Below are 16442 nucleotides of genomic sequence, written 5' to 3'. Positions count from 1 at the left end.
GAAACACTTAAGAAAGTATTGAACACAGAAGAAAAGGAAAAAAGAACAACAACGTTCTTCACAAGAGTACAGGCAAAAGATTAAAAACACACATCATCCAACTCTAAAACAAAAAGAAAGATAACACAAATAGGAAGAACAACAACTCTGTAAGAACATTATGATAGGGATCAACTCTCACATTTCAATAATTAGTTTGAATGTGAACAGACTAAATGCACCACTGAAAAGACACAGAATGGCAAAATGGATAAAACATCACCAGGCAACAATCTATTGCCTTCAAGAGACTCACCTCACTAGAAAGGACACTCACAGACTCAAAGTAAGAAAATGGGAAACAAATTTTCAGGCGAATGGAACACAAAAGAAAGGAGGAGTCACGATCTTAATCTCAGACAAAATACCCTTTAAGCTATCAAAAATTAAAAAAGATACAGAAGGCCACTACATAATGATAAAAGGTTCAATCCATCAACAAGAAATATCCATCCTAAATATATATGCACCGAATAGAGGAGCACCAACTTTCATAAAGCAGCTCCTAGGTAAACTTAAAAAAGATATTGACTCCAATACCATCATAGCTGGGGACTTTAATACCCCACTCACAACCCAGATCATCAGGACAAAAAATCAGCAATGAGATCTGAAACCGCAAGGTGACTCTTGATCAAATGGACTTAATTGATACCACAGAACCCTCCATCCAAAGACCACAGAATACACATTCTACTCATCACTGCATGGAATGTACTCTAAGATCGACCACATACTTGGCCATAAATCAAGCATAAGCAAATTTAAAAGGACTGAAATTTTACCATGCACCTTCTCAGACCACAGTGAAATAAAAATAATCATTAACACCAACAAGGTCCCCCCAAAACCCACAAAGACATGGACACTAAACATCATGATGCTAAACAACTCCTGGGTCAATTATGAAATCAAAACAGAGATCAAAAGATACCTGGAAACAAATGAAAATGAAGAAACATCGTACCAAAATCTCTGGGATGCCATGAAAGCTGTAGTAAGAGGGGAATTTATATCCCTACAAATGCACATGAAGTAAATGGAAGGATCACAAATTAACAGCCTAAGAAGCCACCTAAAAAAGCTGGAAAAGCAAGAACACCAAAAACCTAATTTCAGCAGAAGAATCCAGATCACCAAAATAAAAGCCCAAATCCAGGACATAGAAGACAAAAAGATAATACAAAAAAATCAACTAAACAAAAAGCTGGTTCTTCGAAAGGATAAACAAGATCGATGGACCTCTAGCTAGACTGACCAAGAAAAAGAGAGAAAAAGTCCAAATAAACACAATCAGAAACACCAAGGATGAAGTCACATCTGATCCTGAAGAAATACAAAAGATCATTAGAGACTACTATGTACACTTGTATGGAAACAAACTTGAAAACCTTTCGAAAATGGAGGACTTTCTGTCATTACATAACCTGCCTAGGTTGAAACAAGAAGAAATTGAGACCCTAAACAGACCAGTAACAATCAAGGAAATTGACTACGTAATAAGAAAACTACCTACCAAAAAAAAAAGCCCTGGAACAGATGGCTTTCCAGCAGAATTCTACAAGACATTTAAGGAGGAGCTTATACCAATTCTACTGAAGGTATTCCAGGCAATTGAGAAAGATGGAACTCTCCCCAATTCATTTTATGAAGCTAACATCACATTGATACCCAAGCCAGGTAAGGACCCAACAAAGAGAGAGAACTACAGGCCAATATCTTTGATGAACATAGATGCTAAAATTCTCAACAAGATCCTAGCAAACCAGATTCAACAACACATCTCAAATATCATCCATCATGACCAAGTAGGCTTTATCCCTGGGATGCAAGGCTGGTTCAACATTCGTAAAACCATAAATGTAATTAAATACATCAACAGATGTCAAAACAAAAACCACATGATTATATTATTAGATGCAGAAAAAGCTTTTGATAAAATCCAGCACCCCTTCTTGATAAAAACACTTGAACAGTTAGGCATACAGGGAACATACCTCAAAACAGTAAAAGCCATCTACAAGAAACCCATAGCCAGGATACTCCTAAACAGACAAAAACTGGAACCATTTCCCCTGAAAACTGGAACAAGACAAGGATGCCACTCTCACCCCTCCTGTTCAATATAGTATTGGAAGTCTTGGCTAGAGCAATCAGAAAAGAGAAGGCAATCAGGGGTATTCAAATAGGAAAAGAGGAAGTCAAACTGTCTCTCTTTGCAGATGACATGATCATGTACCTTGAAAACCCAAGAGAATCTGTCAAAAACCTCCTCACACTGATAAAGGACTTTGGCAAAGTCTCAGGATATAAAATAAATGTGCAAAAGACAATTGCATATCTTTACACCAATAATAAACAAACAGAAACCCAAATAAAAAGCACAATTCCATTCACAATAGCTACAAAAAAAATAAAATCCCTTGGCATCTTCCTAACCAGAAATGTGAAAGACCTTTACAATGAAAACTGCAAAACACTGCTCAAAGCAATCAAAGATTACACAAACAAGTGGAAAAATATCCCATGCTCATGGATTGGAAGAATCAACATTGTGAAGATGTCCATCTTACCTAAGGCAATCTACAGATTTAATGCAATACCCATCAAATTACCAGCAACATTCTTCTTAGACCTAGAAAAAACAGCACAGGAATTCATATGGAAACACAAACGACCAAGAGTAGCCACAACAATCCTCAGCAAAAAAACACAAAGTGGGTGGTATCACATTACCAGACTTCAAACTTTACTATAAAGCTACAATCATAAAAACAGCTTGGTATTGGTACAAGAACAGGCATATAGACCAATGGAATAGAATTGAGATTCCAGAAGGAAAACTTCAATTTCTCAACCAACTCATCTTCGACAAAGCCTCCACCACCTACCACTGGGAAGAGGAGAACCTATTCAGTAAATGGTGCTGGGAAAACTGGCTGACCACATGCAGAAGATTGAAACAGGACACCTATCTATCCCCATACACAAAAATTAACTCTAAATGGATCAGAGGCCTAAATGTAAAACCTCAAACCATAAGAACCTTAGAAAATGAAGGACATACTCTCATGGAAATTGGAACTAGCATCCAATTCCTGAACAAAACCCGAAACCCACAGGCCCTAAGAGATAAGATAGAGAAGTGGGACCTCATTAAAATGACAAGCTTCTGCAAAGCCAAAGAAACCATCAAGAGAGCAGGGAGACAGCCTACAGATTGGGAAAATGTATTTGCCAACTACAGGTCTGACAAAGGTGTAACATCTTGGCTCTACAAGGAACTCAAATGTGCTGAAAAGAAAAAAACAAACAACCCCATTATAAAATGGGCAAAAGATATGAACAGACACTTCTCAAAGGAAGACATCCAAGCAACCAACAGACACATGAAAAAATGTTCAACCTCACTACTCATCAGGGAGATGCAAATCAAAACCACAGTGAGATACCACCTAACTCCAGTCAGAATGGCAATTATCAATAACTCAAAAAATAACCATTGCTGGAGAGGGTGTGGCGAAAAGGGAACACTTCTACACTGTTGGTGGGAGTGCAAACTAGTACAACCTCTGTGGAAAACAGTATGGCGATTCCTAAAAGCTCTACATATCGACCTCCCATATGACCCTGCAACCCCCCTACTAGGAATATACCCTGAAGAACTCAAATCACTCTATAAAAAAGATACCTGCATACGTATGTTTATCGCAGCATTGTTCACAATAGCAAGAACCTGAAAGCAACCATGCTGCCCATGAAAAGAGGACTGGATTTAAAAAATGTGGTACATATACACGATGGAATACTATGCAGCCATAAAAAAGAACAAAATGATGAATTTTGCCGCAACCTAGATGGAACTAGAGTCTATAATACTGAGTGATCTCACAGAAACAAAGATCTGAGTATCACATGTTCTCACTCATATAGTGGACCTTGCACATCCAATGTAATACTATAAGAAAATGACTGACAGTGGTGGGAAACTATGGGAGGTGGCATTAACAGTAGTAAATATCTGTCTGGGGATGGGGAGACACCTCTTATCAACAAGGGTACCTGAATGAAGCATATTTACATACCTAACCCTTAACTGTACCCCACAATATCATAATAAAAAATATAGATTAAAAAAAAAGTAATGTTATGGCACTGGGATGATGTTCTACAGTGAGAATGACATTAGACCTAAGAAATTCAGTATATTTAATGTAAAATTACTTCTGAAATCTTTATGCATTGCATTAGATACATGGTCGCCTCTCTCCAGGAACCATGGAGGAAGTGTACTTATGGATGCACACCAAAAACACTTGTGCCTCTCCTCAGGTACTGCTTTGCTTTTGTCTGTGGAAATGTGCCTTGGAATGTGAATGACTTTACAGAATCATGGGATGAATCTTCCTTCCTTTGTGGGCTGGCCACTTACTAATAGCTCTGAGTCAAATTTGTATCAGACATCAAGCAAGCATACAAGATTGTAAAGCATACATTTCATGTATAACCTCATTTATAGGATTACCTTACTTTTTACCACTTCCCATTTGCTTTGATACCCTCATAAAAAAATCTTATTGTATTAGAATAAGGTAGTATATAAATAAATACCAAACAGTATCTGATATATGAGGGGGACCCAAAAGAACCCCCTGAATTTATTTATTAAAAACTGTGTATTCTTACATTTCAACTTCAGTCATCTTCAAAATACTCTCTATTTGATGCGATACACTTATTGAGATGCTGTTTTTTCCACTGCTCAAAACAGTTTTTGAACTCATCAATTTTGATGCCTTTTAGTGTTTCTGTCATTTTTGGTTTCACCTTTTCCACACAGGAAAAACATCCCTTTGAGGACTTTTTTCATCAGGGAAACAAAACAAAAATAATTGCTTGGGGTGAGATCAGGTGAATAGGGAGGGTGAGGCACATAGGATCATGCCGTTTTTGGTAAAAAACTGTTGACCACTCAGTGCAGTGTGGGCAGATGCATTGCCAAGGTGAAGAACGAGTCATCTGTTTGCCACAGCTCAGGATGTTTCTTCCACAAATTATGATGCAAACTTCTCAAAACTTCAGATAAAAACTTTGGTTGACCATTTGATCCAGAGGAACAAATTCTGAGGGTCCTGTGCTCTAAAAGTTAATTTTGGGGGGGGGAGGGGTCCTCCATATACTAGATTAGTAAAGACTATAATACTATAAAAAAGGGATTGGCAGTAGTGGAAAACTGTCGGGGAAGGGGGGGTGGGATTGGCAGTTGGGGGAAACTGCTAGGGGAAGGAGGGGCATACTTCACCAACAAGGATATCTGCATAATCAGCGTTTGTATACCTAACCCTGTTTTGTACCCCATATCTTTATAATAAAAAAAGAAACTGTCAATAAATTATCAAAGACTAAAAAAAATACGTGTCATTGAAGCAAAAAGTTCTCATTAGGTTTGTCATATTGCACAGACTAAAAGGCGGTTTGCAAATGGATTAAAGTTTATGGACTTTGGTATCAGATTTGTGTCTTAGTCTCAGCCCTTGTTCTGAGCTGCCTCAATTTTCTGGGGCCGAGTTTTGTCTTCCATAAAATTGGGATAATACTACTTATCTCATGGGGTTCCTGTGAGAGTTAAATAATGATTGTGAAAAAGAGACTAGTATCTGACATATTGTATCTGACATATGTATTGAACATATTATTGTCATTAGTAATAATAGTATTCTTGTGACTGTAATTATTGAATATCATTTTGATTAAATTTTTAAAAACTGAATTGTTTAACTCTTTACTTGATGTTACTTGTAACCTAGCAGACATAGTCTTATTCTCTAAAATCTGAGTCATCATGTCTAAACGGTTAATTTAACAAGGCAGAAATAGACTGATATACTTTCCTGACCTATCAAATCAAATTTTCATATGAAAATAGACTGTATGATATTGCTTAAGATATTAAACCTTGTTCCATAATGAAATAATCTTTTTTTTTTTGAGAAAGCAGGATTTATTGAAAGGACAGAAAAGCTCCTACAGTGGGAGTAGACCTGAGGGGGTTGCCCAAAATAATCTTCTAAAAAGTAAGTCTAACATTCACAAAATTTCACTTATCTGCAAATTTTCCTGGCAACTAATTTTAAGAAATATTGTTGGCATATTTTGTTCTCTCAACATCTTTAGGTATGTATGAAATGCCAGAGAGGTGCACTAATACCTTTTACCACATTACATTAGTTATCTAAATGAGAAGCAATAACTCAAAATAAGCATTAAGCCAGCAAAATGCACTGGAAGCTGCAACTGTCCTTTTTGACAACAATCCTATTTGTGGAAGTCCTTCCCTTCATCCATATGTCTGAAGGGGAAAAGTGCCTTTTAAATTATTCCTTCCATTTCACAGTTCCCCAGTCCTTCAATATTTCTACATTCTCAGGCGATTTTTATTAATTACAGCACATCTTCAGTTGTATGCCTGATATAAGACATATATCAAAGGTAAAGAGATAGATGATATATAAGCTCGAGAAAGCAGTTGGATAAAATACAGGAGATGAAGAGAAGTTTTATTATTGGGGGAGTCTGTAAAGACCACCTAACCAGATGAAAAGTACATTCTAACACTAAACACTTAAACACAAAAATAGCTGCTTCTTTTTTTAAATTTCAGCATTCTTTTTTTAAAAATGTAATTATATTTTAAAGTTGTGGGGTACAAGTCGGGATTGTATACACAAGTGGCTTAGGTATAAAATAGCTTCCAATGCTCATCACAATACTCTGAGATCATATATTGCAGCAATGGGAATTTTAGCATAAAGTGTCATTATGCCAAAAAAATACTTTGGAATAGTCTTGACTTTCTTTTCTTAAATTAATTAATTATTTTTGAGTTCGAGTCGCACTCTGTTGCCCAGGCTGGAGTGCAGTGGCACATCACGGCTACCGAAGCCTTGACCTGCTGGGCTCAGATGATACTTCCAAGTAGCTGGAACTTCAGGCGTGCACCACCATGCCTGGCGAATTTTTTTTTTCAATTTAATGTAAAGATGAGGTCCAGCCATGTTGCCCATGCTGGTCTTGAATCCCTGGACTTAGGCAATCCTCTCACCTCCACCTCCCAAAGTGCTGGGATTACAGGTTTGTAAGCCACCACACCTGGTCTTGACTTTCTTTAAATATAAGTTCATTAAAAGGGTTACTGCTTTCCTCAACTGAATTCTTTGTTGGAATTAGTAAAGTAGATAAGACAAGAACCCTATCTACTTTGTCACCTAAGAGTTAATAATAGTCAATGAACAGATTGCTCAGTAAAGTCATATATGTAACCATACTTTAAAAAAAGATGTTATAAATACTTCAGAACATATAGATATAACAATGTCGATACTGAATAAAATGGAAAAAAAGCCCAAGAAGGATGGGAAGTTTGAAAAATGAAATTCTGATTTTGTGTTACAATTAATCACAATGAAAAACAGAAAGGCATTAAACAAAAATTAATGGTGCTTAGAGCATTACAAATTCTCATTTTCAAAAAGCTATGTATTTAGAAATTCCACACTGGTGAGCCTGATGTCAACTTCTGCTAGAGTTATAGAGATAATTTTTATTATGTTTGTAAAGAAGTAATCATTCCATGAGCCCATCTGGAGTTCATTTTTTGTTCATCATTTATTGTTCATCTGGAGTTTCAAATGAAAATCAATTTTTTTTTTTTTGAGTTGGAGTCTCACTCTGTCGCCCAGACTGGAGTGCAGTGGCCGCTCCCAGCCACCGCAGCCTCGGCCTGCTGGGCTCCAGTGATCCTTCCGCCTCAGCCTTCCGAGTAGCTGGAATTACAGGCATGTGCCACGTAGCCCAGCTGATTTTTTGATTTATTGTAGAGATGAGGTCTCGCTGCCCAGGCGGGTCTCGAACCCGCGGGCTCAGGCAATCCACTCACCTCAGCCTCCCAAAGGCGCGGGATTACAGGCTGAGCCACCAAGCCCGGCTTTGAAAATCAATTTTTAAAAATAAGATGATTAAACTCATAGATCAGGGAAATATTTTAGACAACATTATTTGCATCTTGGTGCTAGCAAAGCCTCTTATCAAATTCTTGCTGATGAGTTAGAGAAATATGAACTGAGGAATGGATTCATTTGGGTGTGACTGAACTGCTGTAACTCTAGAGAGAGGTGTCTAGTAGTCTACTGAAGTGTAAAGTACTTGCCCCGTGCAATGGTAGATGGAGGTACAAAAGCCATGCCTATTAGATTTTCAAATGACACAAAGCTGGGAAGAATTGTTAATAGAGTATATGAAGTATTCATAACTCAAAACTATCTTCATAGATTAATGAATTGAGATAAAAAAGAATCAACTACAAAATTAGAGTATGGGAGAGACTAGCCTTAGTCATAATCCATGCAGGTATTTCAGTGTGAACCAACAGTGGGATGTGACTGTCAAAATGCGAATGAAAATTTAGGCTGCATAGATAAAAGTATTGTGCCAAGTAATAAGGAAAGGAGACAATGGTTCTATGGGTTGTTCAGACCATATCCGGAATATTGCTTTAAACAAAAGGGAAAGAGAGAATGATTGGGGATATTAAATAGTTGTAGCCATCAGCAGAAGGGCGATAAATTTGGTGAAGATCTTAGAAACCATCTTATGCATTATGAGTTACTCAAATTTTGAAAACTGAATCATGACTTCAACACTTTCATACCTAAGTCAGCTTGAATTTCAATTGCAGAAAAGTGCCCTTCACCTAATTATGGTCACATATATCCATCTTCTAAGTTCTCATTTAATATCTGTTTTCAAGAATATATTTTAACGTTCATATTTCAGACCCCCTCAAAAGACTGTAAACTCTGAAGTGTGGGAGATCACAATGCAGTTAATTGTCAGAATCTTGCCAGTGTAAATTGACTTCAACCTAACAGAAAGGATTCTCTTGGTACCACATTTGGATGCATTCTATTCCCTCTCACCACAAGTCCTTTTTCTACTTATTCCTTCTTAGTAAAACCAAGGATTTTGTGCTATCACACCAACAACCCCAAGATCTGATATACCAGGGCAATGTTACACACATAATAGGGACTCCATAAATGCTAGCCAAATAAATATTGTTCTTATACAATTAAAAAAAAATCTAGATGCAGTAAGGCTTTTAAATTTATCAATGAACAGAATATCTATCTAATAAAATATCTTAACATTCAAATTTAGTATTCTATAGAAAATACAAGCCACCAGTGTGTTACAGAGAGTTTTAAATAATTTACAGAAAAGTAAAACCAAAAGTTGATTCAGCAATAGACAATTTTAACACGTACATAAATTCTGCAACTATATCATAATTTACATTTCTTTCCAATCTCTACTAGATTTTGAGATGCTAATAAAAATACAATATAGCACTGCTCTAATTAAAACTAAATATTCGCCTAGGCTTAAAATGGAATGAGTTGCCCGCTTGTTGAAGCTATTAAGCACCTCAAGTAATTACTAGTAAAAATAATTGACCACTGAAAGAGACCTTAGAGATTATCTAGTATGTTTAATTTGTTCAATTGACCAGTAAACAAATGAAACTTTATTCAGGATACCAAAGACAATTAATTGCAGAGTCTGTTTTTAGTCCAGTGCTCTTTTAATGTGGTTTGATTTGCATAAGGAAAAGGATGAAGGTAAAAGACAGAAAACATTTCAGGTTCTAGGAGGGATGCGATTTTCACCACTAGTTACCTTCTTTTTTCCCCTTGATTTAAAGAAATTCTAAGTCCCTACGCATGGGAATAACTGAAGTGCTTACTTTGTGATTACCTTTTGGACATTAGAGGTACGTAAGGGGTTCTAAGACCTATGTAGAATTTTTAACCCACTTATTTTTGGGTTCATGCCTATCCATCCATTCTTCTTTCCATTCAATCATTAGATCTGAAAATGTCCTTACAAACTATCTAGTCCATCTACTTTGTTTCACCAATCAAAATCCTGAGGCTCAGAAACAAATGGAAATTCATCATTCACTAAAATCTTGGGGGAAAAATAAGTACTAACCCTATAAAGAGGGAGAAGTAGTGCAATTAAAAATACAGCGCTGAACTCCTGAAACCAAACATCAAGTATCCTAACACAGAATAATCAAATTGTGATTGTTCTCTTTTCAACAACACGGCATTTTGCACCATGTACAATTAAATTCCAAACAATTACATACGTATTAACAGTAGGCTAAGACTGCTCTGTAAATTGTGAGATGCTACCTACCTAGATTTCTTGATCTCTTCTCTAAAAAGTGGTTCTCCAAGGCTACTTCATTAAGACAAAGATATAGTTTATTTTTAAAAATCCCATAATACATGTGCTTAGTTAACCCTGATAAGGAGTAATTATTTCCCATTCTTGTTTCAAGTGAGAATCTTTGTTTATTCACATACCTAGGAGGCTGGGGAGGCTCCTTCAAGTCACTGGGTATGAGGTTATAAATGCACTCAGAAGAGCACGTTGGATCCATGGCCACCAAATGACTCCTTAAAAACTATTATCCTAAACTTTTTTCTCCCTATATCAGTATCTCCGTCCCTTTCTTCACTGTTCCTCCCTTCCTTTCCTACTCCTTTGCCTTCTCAAGAAACTCAGGTTCTCTCTTTCACATAATACCCCTTTGACCCCTTCTTAGCAGTCCTATCTCGGGAAGAAAACACCCTTTCTATTCCTCTTGGGATTGCTTAGCGTTGTTGTTGGTGCGGTTGCCGTGGGAACAGTTACTAGGCGACAGAAAGTCGAAGGCAGCGCCGAAAACTAGGCTTCCTTTCTTCCCTTTCTGCAGCACCTTCTCCTGTCTCCGTTCCTTTGAAAGCCACTGTTTCATACGTGCCTTTGGGAGGAACGGGGTGAAAACGGTGTCCCTAAAAGTGTGCTCTTTTCTACCTCTGTATCTCTGGAAAGAAAAAGTCTACCAGACGGTCCGAAGCGCAGCTCGCGCGCAGGCGTCACACAAGAGGACCCTTGTGCGCAGGCTCCAATCCAGGCGGGGCGGAGCGAGCGGCCGAAGCCACGCTGACGCACGGCCGACGCCGAGAGCGCGAAGAGGGAGGGGAGGAGCCCGAGGAGCTCGGAGGGCTCGGGTAGGCTGGAGGGCGGGTAGGAGAGTGGCGGGGGGCGCCGGCACTCCGCCCGGCGCAGGCGCAGAGGCCACTGCGCGGGATGGAGGGAGGGGCCGGGGCGAGGGTCGGAGGGGCTGGGCTACGTCTCCCGAGGCAGCTCCAGCGGCTCGAGGATACTGCTTCCCATTTCTTTTCCCTTTCCCCGTCTTCTCAGTGTGATTTTCTTGGTGAGTTATGGGAGGAGAAAGAAAGGAAAGCCAGAAACCAGTCCGTTCCCATCGCATGCCTTTCCCGCCACGGTACCTTTCCCTTTGCGCTACTCGGTTGTAACCTCAGCCGTGTCTGCCTTATTTTTCCTGCTGCCGCTGGTCACAGCGCAGCTCGTCGCCTGTGAGTGCCCGCGTCTCCGCGGCCCTCCATCCACCTGTCGCGCCGCGCCCTGCCCCGGCCTTGCCGCGCTGCTGTCCCCGCCGGTCAGCTCTGCACCCCCGTGGACCCCCTGGTCGGGCCCTCCCCCTGGGTCTTTCTCCACGAGCAGCCTAAACTGGGAGAAGCCTTTTGAATGGGTCTTTACAGTTTTGCCCATTTAAAAAAAAAGGTCTCTTTTTGAGCGTTGTCTTCTGAAAAGCAGTCTTAGGCCGTTTTTCACTATTTGGTCTCCCATAAACCTACTTATGCACATGTGACTGCCCAAAGAAATTCATGTAGACGCCCTTTACCCGAATCTCTAAAAGACATTTTGGTGATGTCATTTGGAGAAGAAGATGGATGGCTCTGAGCCAACCTTGTAGAAGCCACTCTGTCCAAGGGAAAGAAAAGCTACCTGGAGGCAAGAGAGAGCATCGAATTTAGGTTCCTCACTGCCAGGGTATCTGGTAGAGGGATTAAAAGACCTCGATGGCTTCGTGATCTTTTTAGGTCTTAACTAAAAGGCTTTGCTGAATATGTAGATCCTTGTTTTGGGCTCTTCACTAGATAAAAATAACTTTAGTTTTTTCTTATCCAATTGCAGATTTTAATTTTTATCCTGGATGTTTAACCAGCATTTCAGATGAATGTCCTCTTGGGGAAGATTCTCCTCATTTTTATCACATCAGATTGTCTATATTCCAAAACATTTTAGATATCTAGATCTAGAATTAGATTTAGATTTTAGATAGCTTGATCCAGATCCGTCTTTTCTTTACCCCCTTGAGTATTTTATGGTTTTGGTTTTTTGTTTGGCAAATATAGAGAGAAATTTGGGGGTGGGGAACTGTTCCTATACATGCTAAGATTTGAACTAAGGACTCATAGAATGATAACACCATTAGCCAAGTTGATAGTCATTGAGCAGCACTTATACATTTTCTAATTAGAAGGGACACCTTGGAACTATTTATGTTAATCAGTTCCTGAAAGCAAGTAAGGGCAAAGCATGATTTCTCCAGTTAGCATCAATTGGCCTTAGCTAGCCTTGATTATCCAGAGTTAATGAAATGAAGTAATTTTGCTGATGTCAGTGCCTTTAAAAATACTAAACAGAATTTGCTTAAGACCGCTTCTCTGTAGTATATTTAGTTTCCAGTTATGATGAAACTATTAAATTATTTGGAAAGGAACTTTTTTTCTTCGACATCTGGTCTGTAATTCTGCTTGCCTTTTGAAAGTATGTTTAAACAATATATTTCTAATTTTTATAATTTCCTCAAAATGGCTGTTGTCTTCAAGGAAATATTGTCTTCAAGGAAATGACTGTCCAACGTTAGGTATATTGGTATATACCTTCAGGGATAAACAAACTTTCTGTAAAGGGATAGGCAGCAAATATTTCAGGTCTTTGCAGGCCATATAGTTTCTGTTGCAACTACTCAGCTCTGCCATTATAGCTCAGAATTAGCCAAAGACACTACTAAACAAATGAACAATGGAAGTTGTGTTTTGGTGGAACTTCATTTACAAAAAAATGGTAGGCCAGATTTGGTCTGTGGATGGTAGCTTGCACAGACAACCTTGTATAAATGGCATGCATGTGTTGTACATAAACAAATTAGCTTTTTTTGATTAAAGATTATTAAATTTAAATGAATAAAGTAGGTATAGATGGAGATATAAGACAACTGGAAAAGCAACCTTTTGTAAAGACAGCTTTTTTTTTTTTTTTTAAGACAGCTTCTTTAGAATATTTTTCAAAGTTATAGAATTAAAAAAGGTACCTAAAGTCTTTTCAGTGAAATATTTGAGATCATTAAGAGGACATCCAGTGACAGAAATCTAACAGAAAAAGCTTAGTCAGCTTTGATAGTAATATAAAGACAAATATAAGTGTTGAACTTGCAGAATTATGCTTTTGGCTTTAAGGTTCTTGTGATTACAACATGGCACTGGAGTATAGTCCTCCCACCCTGTCTACCTCTCTATTTCATGGGAAGTAGGAGATACTCTGACCGAAGGACTTGTTGAGAGGATTTTTGATCAGTAGTCAGAAACAAGCAGAGTTTTTCCTTCTTTTGGCTGGTTTATGACCTGATATACAGACGGTCCTCCATACCAACCAACCATGGATTGAAATACTTAAAAAATTAAAAATAACAACACAACAATAAAATAATAAAATGTAACAATTATTTACTTAGCATTTGCATTGTATAAGGTATTATAAGGTATCTAGAGATGATTTAAAGTATACAGGAAGATGTGTGTAAGTTACATGCAAATACTATGCCATTTAATGTAAAATACAGACTTGAGCATCTGCAGAATTTTCTTACTCCGAAGTCCATGCTCTTAGCCACTAATTAGCCAGTATCATCCTCTCAATGCTTCATCCAAACCATTGTTAAACACATTGAAGAATGTCAAGACCAGAGGCCTTTATAGTGCACAGTACTAGAGATTTCCCTCTATTGATCAGAACCGTTTTGTTTTGATTGTTTAGCAATATCCTCAAATCTTTTTTCATTTCTCCGTGAATTTTTAAATTTTTAAATAAACTATGGATAATGTTGATGAATTCCATATATATGTCTTCTATGTATATTCCTAATTGGTCATTGTAGCAGACATTCTCAAAAAGTTAGTGAAAGTATTACCTCTTAAGTAAAAACGCAGTTTACAGATACATGTTACATACTGGGGGAATTATTTTGTTGTCTTTTATCTTTTGATTTGCTTAAAAATATTGAGACCCTAAAATCAATTTGTGGCTAAATGTTACAAAATAAAATTTAGTATATAGGTTAAAATAGGATTCATCTTTTTTTATTCTTTAGAAATTATATAATTTGTTATTATTATAGCAGTTAACTGTTTTTTGCTAGTCTATAAAAGATTTCTGTGGTGAAATAATATTGATATAGAATTTATAAATTAAACTGGGCTTGGTGGCTCCCACCTGTAACCCCAGCATTTTGGGAGGCTAAAGCAAGAGGATTGGATGAGCCCAGGAATTCAAGACCAGCCTCGGCAACAGAGTGAGACCTCGTCTCTACACAAAAATTTAAAAAATTAGTTGGACATGGTGGCCCAGCTACTTGAGAGACTGAGGCTGGAAGATCCCCTGAACCCAGAGGTCGAGGCTGTAGTGAGCAGTGATGGTGCCACTGAATTCCAGCCTAAATAGCAGAGTGAGACCCCAGTTATAAATAAATAAATCAACAAATTTGAACTGTCATAATTTTCTCTTTTTAATTCATATATACGTTGCTACTCCAAAGTATATATGAATTATATATATTTTGGAAGGGGAAATAAAATTTAAAAATGAGAGACGCTGGGGAAAGTAAAACAAAGGAAAAGATTATGAAAGGTAAGCTGAAGTTAACATACATAATGTTTGCCTTGCAATCTACTTTTAATGAAGTTAGTGTTCAGCTTTGTAGCAACCAACATAAAGTGGAAGAAAAGCGAAGTTAAAAAGATTTAGTGTCAGCCAGGCGTGGTGGCTCAAGCCTGTAATCCCAGCACTTTGGGAGGTGGAGGTGAGAGGATTGCCTGAACTCAGGGGTGTGAGACCAGCCTGAGTCACATGGTGAGACCTTATCTCTACAATAAATCAAAACATTAGCTGGGTGTGGTGGTGTGTGCCTGTAGTTCCTGCTACTTGGAAGGCTGAGGTGGAAGGATCACCTTGAGCGCAGCAGGTCGAGGCTGCAGTGGCTATGAGCATGCCACTGCACTCCAGCCTGGGAAACAGAGTGAGATTCCAACTTAAAAAAAAAAAAAAAAAAAAATTAGTGTCCATAAAAACTAGCCACTAATTATTACGTATACACAAATTAGAAAATCATGTAATGCAAACTCAAAAAGAGACTGATGTTATAAGTAAAAGCTTCCTGAATAAGAGCTTAATCGCAGTTTTATATAGTGCCCTCAAAGAGTTAGTGCTAAAGTACAATACCAGAATACAGTTTCATAAAATTAATTACTGGTATGTTTCAAGTATATGATTCTCTCTGGTCCTCCGTTTACTCTAGAGAAAGGATTAGCCTGTACATAGCAAAACAGTTCTTGATTCAAGGATGAGTACCACTATTTTCTCTGAAGCTTTATAAACAAAACACGATAAAAAAAAATGCATAGCCTTGTGCCTAGATATTCTGATTGTTAGACAATGGATTATTTTTAGTCCATTGTCATCGAGTGACAGTGATTAATATTATGTAATATTAATATTCTTTTGTGCTAGCCACTATAATATGTGCTTTGATTTTATTATAGATGTTTAAATAGCTAAGAGTTACCTATGTGTGTCAGACACTTCATTTGGGCTTTTTACAGTAGATACAATTACATATGAATTATGTAGTGATTCAGATGAATAAGACAAGCTAAAACAACAATTCAGGCACTCATTCCACAGCTTTAGTCTACTGATTTTTTCCCCTTCTAGTCATTAAATGTACAGTTAAATCATTAAAATTTGAGGTGTCATTGCAAAAGATTTATGTTATTATTTGGTTGTATTATCTTTTATTGTTTGATGGCAGAAATTTTTTCAGTACTGTTCAGGAAAATTATTTATTATAAGACATATGTTTAAAAAGCCGTAGCTTAATTTTTTAATAATAGATTTGGGGAAACATGAAAGGATCGATTTTTCTGTATCTTTAAATTTCAGATGAGTTTTTAAGTAATAGACTAGTCTAAAAGTAGAATTTTATGATACTGTATGCAGTTATAATTAACTTGAAATTTTTTCCATTATAGACTCCACATTTTGCAAAGATCAACTTTCCCTCAGAATCAACAGACTCTTTATCTACGATTAGTTCCTGTGTGTCCTGAGTTTACAAGCCACTGGCAATTAAGCACAGCACATATAAG

The 16442-nt window shown here is 37.5% G+C and overlaps 1 protein-coding gene across 1 annotated transcript in view; it reads right to left on the bottom strand.

Annotated features, from left to right (window-relative positions):
- Nucleotides 1-10772, bottom strand: part of ENKUR (enkurin, TRPC channel interacting protein) — a 30709-nt gene extending 19937 nt beyond the window's left edge. Inside the window, exon 1 of the mRNA XM_008070297.2 lies at nucleotides 10470-10772. Within this exon, the coding sequence (XP_008068488.1) occupies nucleotides 10470-10546 (77 nt within the window). The 5' untranslated portion in view covers nucleotides 10547-10772. The remainder of the gene's footprint in view (nucleotides 1-10469) is intronic.
- Nucleotides 10773-16442: the final 5670 nt, after the last annotated feature.

This window comes from Carlito syrichta, unplaced genomic scaffold (genome assembly GCF_000164805.1).
Source record: "Carlito syrichta isolate Samal-C Ts95f unplaced genomic scaffold, Tarsius_syrichta-2.0.1 Scaffold313342, whole genome shotgun sequence".
Taxonomy (NCBI): domain Eukaryota; kingdom Metazoa; phylum Chordata; class Mammalia; order Primates; family Tarsiidae; genus Carlito; species Carlito syrichta.
Note: the sequence above shows the minus strand (reverse complement) of the source record. Positions and strands in the feature narration are given on the sequence as shown.